Source organism: Myotis yumanensis, unplaced genomic scaffold (genome assembly GCF_028538775.1).
Source record: "Myotis yumanensis isolate MYYU_CA2020_CCGP unplaced genomic scaffold, mMyoYum1.0.hap1 SCAF_13, whole genome shotgun sequence".
Classification (NCBI taxonomy): domain Eukaryota; kingdom Metazoa; phylum Chordata; class Mammalia; order Chiroptera; family Vespertilionidae; genus Myotis; species Myotis yumanensis.
The window spans coordinates 3144192-3155490 of record NW_027223764.1 but is presented as its reverse complement, the minus strand read 5'-3'; the positions used below and the strand labels follow the sequence as shown (position 1 = coordinate 3155490).

Sequence of the window (11299 nt, the reverse complement as noted above, 5' to 3'; positions counted from 1 at the left end):
TACTGAGAAATTAAAACATTTACTGGTATTAGCGAAATATATACTTTATGGGACATTATCTGGCCTTAATACATTATTCCAGTTTTTAAAAGGGGGCCTTAACAACATAGTAGCTTTATAGCGGGCGGCCTTGAGAGCATCACAAATATATACAAAGACATTAGAAAGGGTATTAATGTCAACTATGAAATAAATTAACATGATTTTTTTTTTTTTTTACAAAATATACTGACCATTAAATTAAAAAATATCTTAAGGCAGGAGTTTTCATTTGAAATTAGCATAATCAGAAAATATATCAATAAAATCTTGTACCACTTTGTAGCAGAATTCATACTGTTCCTGAAAGAGAAAACCAAGAAGACATTAACACGATGTTTTTAAAAATACTGGAATAATTAGGAGAAGCATTCAGAAAGAAGACACAGGAAAGCCCAGGCATGAAAACCCTGCAGACCCTCAGCCCACCGGCTCCCGTTACAGTTTAGCTTCCAGAGGAACCCGCTTCCCCACCTAGAAGAGGCCAGCGAGTCCTGGCCGCCCAGCGAGGCCCCCGTCCGCCCAGCGAGCCCCTGGCCGCCCAGCGAGCCCCCGCCCGCCCGGCTGCTCCTCACCTGGGTTTGCACCATGTGCGGCCTCTGGAGGCGGAGGCTCTTCACCGCCTGGAACACGTCCAGCAGTCCCTCCGCCTTCACGCGCTCCAGGATGTTGCTGAGGGCGATGAACGTACCGGTGCGCCCCGCGCCAGCGCTGCGGGGAGAGAGGCTTCAGGCAGGGGCCCCGCCGCTTGGGGGGTGGGGGGAGGGGGAGCAATGGGACAGCGCCCACCCCACGCATCGCTGCTGCAGCCCATGGGGAGGATGGGAGTGTGGCCTTTAAAAAAAAAAAATACACTGAGTGGCCAGACTATGATGACCACCCCATCAGTACAATGAAGTGATTAGTTATGCAAATAATAATAACAATAATAAAACCTTGAGAGTATTTGCTTAGGAAGTTTTCAATATTCAGTATTTTGGGAAGTGTCAATGAAGTACCGATGGGGTGGTCACCATAATCTGGCCACTCAGTGTATATTTTGATTGATTTCAGAGAGGAAGGGAGAGAGATGGAGACAGAAACATCAGTGATGAGAGAGAAGCATGGATGGGCTGCCTCCTGCACGCCCCCTACTGGGGATCGAGCCCGCAACCTGGGCGTGTGCTCTCGATGGGACTCGAACCTGGGACCCTTCAGTCCGCAGGCCGGCGGTCCATCCGAACCGGCCGGGGCAGGGTGGCCTTCTAATGGCCACTGAGGTGTAGCTCGGCTTTCCACCAGGAGGAGCAGCTGGGAGCTGGCACAAGGCCCGCCTCCTGACGGCAGGCGGACCGACATTTCCCAGCGACGGCAGACGGACACCTCCTGAGCGCGTCAGGACTGGCCCGTGTTTCAGCTGCGGTCACCACTGCCCGTCTTCCTGGGGAGACCGTGGTTCTCAGAGCGGGGCCCCGGGAGCAGCAGCACCGCCCTCCCGGGAACTTGTTAGAAATGCGAGCCCTCCCTGTTCAGGCCCGAGGAGGGGTGAGGTGGGCTGACCCGGGCCCCTACCCCCCGCAGGGACCTGTCCGCGTCTGCCCCGTGGGCCGCGTCACCTGCGTCTCTCTGGTGCCCGATTTGTTCTAAACTCAGCCCGGGCTTCCGAGGCAACACACGCAGGAACGCATTTCTAGTTTGACCTCTGCGGGCACCTGGGACCCCCAGACAGGGGCGTGTGCTCCCCCTGCGGCCAGGCCAGGAGCGGCCCAGATGCAGAGCCCTCTGCGGTGCTGGCGTCGGGGCACTGGCTCCCCTTCCAGCGCCAGGGGAGAGGGCGCCGAGGTGGGCCAGCACCCCGACGCAGAGCGCCTTAAAGTTCAGGAGCGGCTCTCTCTGAGCTGAGCTTGGGGGTTTCTTTGATGGCTTAGAAGGCACGAGAAATGTGTGTTTGAATCGGTTCCTAACCCCTCCCACCAAATGCATCCCGCACGTCTGATAAGGTGGCATTTGTGTAAAGGGAGGTGTGCACATGCAGGAGAGAAGGTGAAGATGCAGCCTGGAGACATTCCGCGCTGGGAGCCGGGCCGGTGCGGGGCGCGGCCAGCAGGGGGCGCTCACCTGCAGTGCACCGTGATGGGGTGGTTGCCCGTCTGCTGCTGCTGCTTCTGCACGGCCGCGATGAGGTCGATCATGCCCTTGCCCTCGGCCGGGATGCCCACCTCGGGCCAGCCGTGGAAGTGGAACTGGCGGACCGCACGGGTCTGCTCCTCCTGGCGGGCCAGGGGCTGTGGGGAGGGCATCTCAGTGGTGCCGGCCAGCGCCCCTCGCTGCCCGGGGGGAGGCTCCAGGCCACCTGCCCTCGGGGACTCAGGCACCACTGGCCGCCCTGAGGGTTCGGTGGGGCTGTGTCCACTGTGGTCACCCGAGGGCAGGCTGGCCATGCTTCCTGCCAAGTGGAAGCAGGACGTTCAAGGGGCATCCCCGGAGCCCCCGGCAGCTGTGCCTGAGAGGCCAGGCCATCTCTCTCTCCAGAAGCCGGGCCCCAGTGACCGTCAGGGCTGGGGGTGAGCAGTCTGTGGTCTAGTTTCTGGGTCGTGCCTGGGTGGAGGGAGCCAGTCTCCCCGGGAGCCTCTGCGATGCTGGCTGCTTTGCACTCGGAACCAGGTCCCACAGAGGAGCCCCTCACTATGGCCGCCCCACAGAACTCCCCCTTGGCCAGGAGCAGAGCCCAGGACCCCGTGGGACGGGACGGTCAGGGGCTCTGAAAAGGCACCTGCAGGGAGCCCCGCAGAGGCCTCTGGGGGTCACCCGTCCCCTTTATTCCTCCTGCCCCCCGTCACCATCCTTCCTCCTGAGTGGGGGTGGGCGCCCCATCTCCCTTGTCCCTCAGCAAGGAGGCAGGTGGCCTTGGAAGTCTGAGGTTATAGAGCTGCCCTGGGCAACCTGGCCCCGTTCATCACGGGGGCTGACCTCCACGTGGGGCTCCAACAGCCATGTGGGCTCTGACCTCCACATGGGGCTCCGACAGCCACGGGGGCTCTGACCTCCACATGGGGCTCCGACAGCCACGGGGGCTCTGACCTCCACATGGGGCTCCGACAGCCACGGGGGCTCTGACCTCCACATGGGGCTCCGACAGCCACGTGGGGCTCTGACCTCCACGTGGGGCTCCAACAGCCACGGGGGCTCTGACCTCCACGTGGGGCTCCAACAGCCACGGGGGCTCTGACCTCCACGTGGGGCTCCGACAGCCACGGGGCCTCTGACCTCCACGTGGGGCTCCGACAGCCACGGGGGCTCTGACCTCCACGTGGGGCTCCGACAGCCACGGGGGCTCTGACCTCCACGTGGGGCTCCGACAGCCACGGGGCCTCTGACCTCCACGTGGGGCTCCGACAGCCACGGGGGCTCTGACCTCCACGTGGGGCTCCGGAAAGGGCGGGAGGAGCCAGACAGCCACCGCACCTGATTGCAGGTGACCAGGAAGTCGCGGACGCTGATGGCTTCCGAAAGGGCATCGCTCTTTATTTCGATGGTTATGTCGCCGTGAGTCACGGAGCCCTCTGTCGGCCAATACTGGTAGCATTTGTCCTTGGGGGAGAAAACAGGATTTAAGCCTCCTGATGAATGGTGCGCTGCCAGGCGTTTTAGCTACATCATGCAGGAGTGCTCTCAAATGGTTTAAAATATTCTTTTCAATTTTTATAACTTATTTGAGGAAGCAGAGGATATGCCTGGAAACAAGATCACAACAAAAAGAGAAAAGTGTTTCCGTTGAACATGTTTTGTCTGGACAAGAAAATGGCATGAATCTGAACTTGAATGCCCACCAATGCCCGCTGGGCCAGGGAACAGAACAGACGTGGACCCCGGACCTAGGACAGAAGGGGCCTGACGGGAAGGAGAGATTATTCGATACGTGACGCTTGAAAAACAGGTTTTCCGTGAAGCTGGATTCCTGCTCGCAGCGCCATCAGCGGGAGTGGGCGGTGAGCAGATAACCCGCACGGCCCATGTGGTGCCTTCACATAAACAAACCCACCAAAATGCGCCCCCCCCCCCCATTGCTCACGGCAGGGGAAGGGGCACGTGACGTGCGGATGGCTGGCTGGTGAAGAGGAACACCGTGAAAGGGGGATGAATGAAGCCCAGCTTCAGGCGCCAGCACAGAAAAATATCAAAGCATAATTCAGAGCCGAAACAGCAAGTCCCTGATGAACATGTGCTGAAATGATACCCTGTACAGACAGCAAGAAGCCAGAAAAACTGATCGGCAGTGTCTTTAGAGACACACACGTATGACAGGAAAGTTGTTTTTAGAGCAAAGACACTTCCACTGGATGGCTTTAATAAAAAGACAGACAATAATAAGTGTTGGCAAGGATGGGGAGCACCGGGAACCCTTGCACACGGCTGGTGGGGATGTAAAATGAGGCAGCTGCTCCAGAAAGCCGCCTGGCGGGTCCCCAAAGGGTAACTCAGAGGGAGTTGCAATACAGAGTTAGGACACGGCCCGGCTGTTCCCCACCAGGAATCTGCTTGAGAGAAATGAACACGTGCGCCCTGGTAAAAACCTGGACGTGAATGCTCGTAACGTGACTCATAAGAGCCCAAGAGTGGAAACAGCTCAAACATCCATCGACTGAGGAACGGACAAAGCCAGGCGGTCACAATCAACAGCACCTGCCAGTCAAAGGGATGAAGAGCTTCTTCGGCCACCACAGGCCGAACCTCGAAAACATGATGCGACGGGAAGGAACGAAAGGCACGCGGTGAGGTTCCATTTACGTGAAACGTCCAGAGCGGGCCAAGCCATAGAGTCAGGGAGCAGGTCTGCGGTGGCAGGGGCCACGGTGAGGGCGGGGTCGGGGGATGGTTCATGGGCTCGGGGTTGCTCTCTGGGGTGTGAAAATGCTCTGAATTAGCGGTGAGGTTGCACAGGTCTGTGCGTAGACTAAAGCCCACTGAACGGGAGCCTTTAACAAGATGAACTGTACGGTATGTGAATTGTGTCTCAATAAAGCCGGTTTTTAAACAGCAAAGAAATCGAAACACAAATTCGGGGTAGTGGCTACACCTTGGGGGGACACCTCGGTAGATGCACGTTATTGGCAAAAGTTTGGGTTTTCAGCTGGGTGGTGGGTTCAGGAGTCCTTATTATGTTATTAAATAAACACTAATCCAAGAAGGCCATAGATGGGTCTCTGGGAAAACGAAAATACAACTCGTTCAACTTGAGCAGGACAATGCCAAGTGGCACAGGAATCAGCACCTACAGCGTTATGACTTGCTAAAAGTGAATACGTGTCTTTTTCTCCAATAAGTTGAGATCAAATTTGTATTTGTGGCAAACGCCAAATGGTGCAACTTCAAGGTAGGTTAAATAAAATCTAAGAATGAAAGCTGATGGGTGGTTATAGTTACACGCCCCCCCCCCCCCCCGCCCAAAGGAAGGAAGGAAGGAAAGAAGGAAGGAAGGAAGGGTGAAATGAGACCTTTTCCAGCGCCAACCTCTCTCAGTGGCTATGGCTGCACCTCCCCACCTGAGAGCAGGTGGGACGTTTGCAATGAAGCACCTGCCACATGGTGGGCAGGACCCGTGTGTGCCAGCCGCCTGGGGCCCGGGCGGGGCAGCGCCTGACCTGCTCTCGCTCCTGCACCTCCGTCAGCATCACGATGGTGTGGCACCGCCACTCCCACACCATCCTCCAGAAGTCCTCCACCGTGTGCGCCAGGGGCCCCTGCGTGGCGATGAAGTAGTCCTTCTGTCGGTAGCCCTGCCGATGGGAGCAGAGGGGACAGTGGCAGGCGGACTTCCTCCCTGGGCTCCACCACAGGACCAGCCGGGGAGTCCGCACAGCAGGGGCCAGAGGAGGGAGAGCAGCCCAGGCTCCCAGGACCAGGCCCTGGGCCAGCCCCAGGGCAGGACGCCCGCTCCCTCTGCGGACTGAACCCCTGCATGGCGCCCACGCCCCGCCACTCACGGCTTTAATGGAAAGGACAGACAGTAGTAAGAGCTGGGAGGGATGGGGAGCCCTGGAGCCCTGGCACCTGCTGGCGGGAATGGAGGATGAGGCGGCGGAAAGGCGACGAGCCCTGCCACGCGCTGCAGCCACCTGGGAGGCACCTGGGGGCTCTGACCCGACACGCCGCCAGGGGCTACGGTTAAGTTAGCATCGCGGTTGTGCAAAGAACCCGGGCGTAGCGTTAGAGGAAGTGGCTCACATCGCAGTTCCTCCGCGCGGGCCCGAGGGGCCTTCGGCACAGTTTTCCCTTCTGCAAGCAGACATCCCGGCCAGACTGGGCCCGAGCTGCCCGCCCACCGCACTGTCCTGCACGAATGAGTCTGAGAAAATGCAGGAGCGAGTCCAGAAGCACCAGGACAACCGGTGGTGACACAGGCGGGAAAGAGAAATTGCTCCACATTTAAAGCAGAACGAGAAAACGCTGAGCTGTGGGGCAGTGCGCCCATCTCCTCTCTCCTCCCAGCTCATTATTCACTCTTTCCAACAAGGAATTCCCGTGAAAGGTTTGGGTTGGGGAGGCAGGCCCAGCCTCTCTGATGGTGACGGCGAGTTCCTCTTGGGTCTGAGGAGGGGTCTCCCTCCGCAGCGCAGCGGGGCGGCACTTACGTCGATGAAGGACGCGTTGATGTAGTCCGTGTACTCCTGGCCCCTCTTCATGGACAGGATCACGCGGTTGAAGTCATCTGCAGGGCGGCAAGTCCTTGGTGAGGGAGACGCCGTCCCGCCCGCCCGCCAGCTCCCCACGGAAAACTCACTAACAAAGTGGCTGCCAGCCGACCCCTCAGAGGGTTGACTATCGAACAGGTGGGTGAACGGGGCCGCGGGAGGGGGTGTCATCAGGAAAACAACCCAGCGATGGGTTTCATGCGTCATGAACGGAGAGAATTCATATCAAACTATGAGCATGACAGACACTGCGTTTCAGGGGCGAAAGGCAGGTGGGCAGGTGGGCAGGTGGGCAGGTGGGCAGCCCAGAGAAGCCGGCGGGGACGTCCCGGCCACAAGGACTCGAGTCCGAGGCTGGGCAATCTGAGCCCGGACAGTTGCCACGCACTTCCTGCGCAGGGTGGCCTCTAGCAAGTCTGTCTGCACCTGCTGGTGTCCGGGCCGGGTCCCGGGGAGGTGTCTGAAGGACGGACACTCCCTCTGCTCAAGGCGGCCCAGCCCCTAGGTCCCTCCGATCACTGAGGTCCATTCCTCCGCCCTCCCTCACCCAAGACCGGGCAGGCCAGCGTCTGGCCCTTTCCCTGGAAGGTCTCCGCTGAGCTCCTCGGGTCTGCGGCCTGGCCTGGGGGGCCAGCACTCCTGCTCTGGGTAACGGGGTGCCAGGCCTCGCCCAGGCTGGGGAAGACCCATGGAATGCAGAACCGGGAGGCCTGAGTCATGCCCCTCCCCCAGCTCTGCACCCACGTCTGTCCCGGGCACACAGGCCTGTCAGTGGGTGTTCTCTTCCTGGTGGGGGCGGGGGAGCCCTAGGCCCAGAGGGGGCCTTGCCCTGGACCCTGGGTAACAGAGGTGGGTGGTCGTGAACCCTCAGGGCCTGAAGCCTCAGGGACCGCCCGCCCCCCACCCCACCCCACCCCAGGGGCCCGGCTGCGTACACGGGATGATCTGGATGACTCGGGCCTTCTTCATGTTCGCCGGCAGGTTGCCTGTCCGCATGTTCTCCTTCATGATCCGGACATTCGTCAATTTCTGCAGCCGCAAAGGACCCGGCCACGCAGTTACACGCCGACGCTCTTGGTCCACCCTCAGCTTCCTGCTACAGGGCACCAGGGCCCGCCTCCATCTCCAGACCCCTCGGGGCCTCGGGCAGTAAATGTATGCGGACACTCTCCCTGCCCGCCCGGCCGACGCCCCGCTCTGAGAGCCCCACATGAGTCCTCCCGAGAGTCACGGAGGGCCAGCCCTCCCTCCCTACCCCCTCGCCTTTTCTGGGGTCATCGGGGAGGCAGCTTCCTGTACGCCGCCCCCTCCTTGGAGCCGGGGCGCTCACCCTGAACTCCTCCTCCAGCCCGATCTTGTCGAAGTGGGTGGCGGTGCCCTGCAGCGTCTGCAGGTGCTTCTCCAGGGAGGCCACGTCCAGCTCCGTGTCCCCGTAGAGGTAGTACTCCAGCAGGGCCTGGTAGATGAACGTGTACTGCACCTGCGGACCAACGGGCGGCCTGGAGTCCCCCGCAGCCCCCGCCCGAGCGAGGGGCTCAGCCGCTCCAGGCACAGGAGGAGGTTGGGACAAAAGTGAGGTTAATGGCTGTTGATAGTGACCACTTAGGGCCTTGAGTAAAGATCACGTTACTGAGCAGGGTCCCCCCCGGGCACTGTCCCCCACGCGCCTCCGGGGGAGAGCCTGCGCCAGGGCTGCAGAGGTGGCTGGGTGGCTTTGTAAAGCTCAGACCAGGGCCTGGGGTGGGGTGGGGTGTGGTGGGGAGGGCTGGGGAGGGGAGGGCGGGGCCAGGGCAGGCGGGACTCACGTCCGTCTGCACCATCTGAGGGCGCTGATTGCGGATTCTCGCCACGAACTCGAAGACATCCACCTTCTGCTCCGCGTACATCATGTCCATCATGGCATCGATGACGATGAAGGTGCCTGTCCGGCCCACGCCCGCGCTGCGGAGACAAAGGAAGAGGCCGCACCGTGAGCCACGATCCCCCCGAAGCAAATGACAGGGCCTCAGAACACGCCTGCCCACCAGGACAGAGGGACACGGGGAGGCTGGCACCTCAATACTTCACCCAACCTCCTCAGGGTTACAGAAGAGCAAGTCTACGGCGAGGCCACCAGAGGGCGCCGTGATCCTAGTAAAATTTATCTAGAAACTGTCCAGGGCTTATCAGGAAGAGCTGCTGCGGGCAGCCTCGCCTGAGGTTGTTCAGATAAATTTTCCTCTGTTACCAGGTGTTGTCTTCTCGTCACAACTGGTGTAACTGGCTTTTAAAAAGCTGTCACACTGTGCCCGGCCGGCGTGGCTCAGGGGTTGAGCGTCGACCTATGAACCAGGAGGTCACGGTTCGATTCCTGGTCAGGGCACAGGCCCGGGTTGCAGGCTCCATCCCCACTATCAGCCCTGAACTCTCGGCTTGTCGGTGGTAGATACTGGGGTCCCCCTCACGTGCCAGGGGGGACAGGGCTGTGCTACCACGGAATGCTTGGGGTGGGGGGCCCTGGGCTGCTGCCCTGTGCCCGCGCTGGTACTCACATCGCCCGCCTGCCCCTGTGCCCCCCGATACCGGTGCTCGCTGGCTGAGTCCCCCACGAGCCGCCCCCGGTCCGGACGCACCTGCAGTGTACCACGATGGGCCCAGCGTGTGCGGGGTTGAGCGTCTTCACCTTCTTCAGGAACTTGAGCATCCCAATGGGGGTGAAGGGCACCCCGAAGTCGGGCCAGCTGGTGAAGTGCAGTTGGCACAGGAGCCGCGGGGCCCTGCAGCCATCGGAGAGCTGCTGTGGGGACAGGGGGATGTGCGTGGGACAGCCACCCCCACCCCTGGAGTTGGTCCAGGACTCAGGGACCCCGAGGCCAGCAGGGGGCTGCCTCTGCCGGGGGCCTGGGTAAGTGCCCCCAGCGCAGCCCTCCGCTCCCCAGGGCCTCAGGGGAGGAAACAGTGACGCTGTGGGCCTGGGAGGAGGCTCCTAGCTGCTCAGGCTCCCCCATGCATGCTGTCACCCAGGGCCTAGGAGCTTGCCCGGACCACAGTGTACCTGTGCGTGTGTGTGCACGTGCATGTGCCCATGAATATGTGTGCACGTGTATCTGTATGTGCATGTGTGTGTGTGTCTGTGTCTATGTAGCGAGTGTGTGTCTGGGGGGATGTGTATTTGTATGTGTGTGTCAGGTGTGTATATGTGTATTTGTGTGTGTGTATCTGTGTGTGTGTGTCAGGTGTGTGTATGTGTATCTGTGTGTGTCTGGGGGTGTATGTATTTGTGTGTGTGTATCTGTGTGTGTGTCTGGGGGTGTATGTATTTGTGTGTGTGTATCTGTGTGTGTGTGTCAGGTGTGTGTATGTGTATCTGTCTGTGTGTATCTGTGTGTGTGTCTGGGGGTGTATGTATTTGTGTATCTGTGTGTGTGTCAGGTGTGTGTATGTGAGTGTGTGTGTGTATTTGTGGGTGTGTATTTGTGTGTGTGTATTTGTGGGTGTGTGTCTGGGAGGGGGGCATGAGAGGGCAGCAAGAATGACAAAGCCCACCTTCCCTTTCTGTGCTGTGGCTTCTAGAAGCTCAGACTCCTATGTTGTGACCTAAGTGTGTGCACCACCCACCCACCTTCCGTTCCTGACATCACGGCCTGTGTCTACATCTCTAACTATTTCATCTGCCCTGCACACATGCAGGAGTCTTTGTTGAGACGCCTTAAAACCTGTCAGGGCACAGCTAGCAGGGAGTAAGTGTGAAAACGAATGAGGAAGTTTCAGCTGTAATTTTGAAACCGTTAAAAAAACTCGCGCTGCGGGATCCCAGTGAGTGAAAGGGCACTGTTACTATGGGGGCCCACCGATCCCCTCCGCCAGACTCGCTTCCCCCGACCAGAATGGCCCTGGGAGCCAGGAGGGCCCAGCACTGGGTGGTCCTGGTCCTTGGTCGACTCCCATGCTCAGCCCACTGACCCCCATCTGTCCCTGTCCTGTCCCCACCGGCAAGTCCTCGGGCCTCAGACCCACTCAGCAGGCGCCACTGCAATGCTAGTGAATGGGCAGCAGAGCAGAGCTGGGGGCAGAGCTGGGAGCAGAGCTGGGGGCGGAGACAGAGCTGGGGGCAGAGCTGCGGGTGGGGGCAGAGCTGGGGGTGGGGGCAGAGCTGGGGGCAGAGCTGGGGGCGGGGACAGAGCTGGGGGCAGAGCTGGGGGTGAGGGCAGAACTGGGGGCGGGGGCAGAACTGGGGGCGGGGACAGAGCTGGGGGCGGGGCGGGGCGGGGTGGGTGAAGCTCTGTCTGTTAGGAATCACAGGCCCCTGTGCTCTGGACACCCCCGCGGAGAGCCGCCTGCCCTCCCGCTTACCGACTGGATGCAGAACTTGCGGACGGTGTAGTCCACCAGCACCACGCAGTCCTCCACGCACACGCGGATGTGTCCGTAGGTCCAGCAGCCCTGGTCCGGCCAGTACTGAAAGCACTTCTCCTGCAGGGATTGAAAGACACAGGCCCGTGGGCGCCTTCACCGGCTCCCAGAGTCTCAACACCTCAAACCCCAGCGCTGGCAGTGGCCACGCCCACTCCGGCCTCGGACCTGCTCCCAGGTGAGGCTGACCGGCAGCA

At 60.1% G+C, this 11299-nt stretch overlaps 1 protein-coding gene across 3 annotated transcripts in view; it reads right to left on the bottom strand.

Annotated features, from left to right (window-relative positions):
- PTPRE (protein tyrosine phosphatase receptor type E) overlaps positions 1-11299 on the bottom strand; it is a 94850-nt gene continuing 83551 nt past the window's right edge. For 2 of the 3 annotated variants that reach the window (XM_070432094.1, XM_070432093.1), the window contains 11 exons: positions 11043-11162; positions 9323-9486; positions 8516-8651; positions 8041-8190; positions 7646-7739; positions 6651-6727; positions 5661-5795; positions 3484-3609; positions 2137-2303; positions 615-750; positions 1-342 (listed from right to left, as the gene is read on the bottom strand). In XM_070432094.1, the coding sequence (XP_070288195.1) occupies positions 268-342; positions 615-750; positions 2137-2303; positions 3484-3609; positions 5661-5795; positions 6651-6727; positions 7646-7739; positions 8041-8190; positions 8516-8651; positions 9323-9486; positions 11043-11162 (1380 nt within the window). In that variant the 3' untranslated portion in view covers positions 1-267. The remainder of the gene's footprint in view (positions 343-614; positions 751-2136; positions 2304-3483; positions 3610-5660; positions 5796-6650; positions 6728-7645; positions 7740-8040; positions 8191-8515; positions 8652-9322; positions 9487-11042; positions 11163-11299) is intronic. The other variant, XM_070432091.1, reaches the window with a different exon arrangement.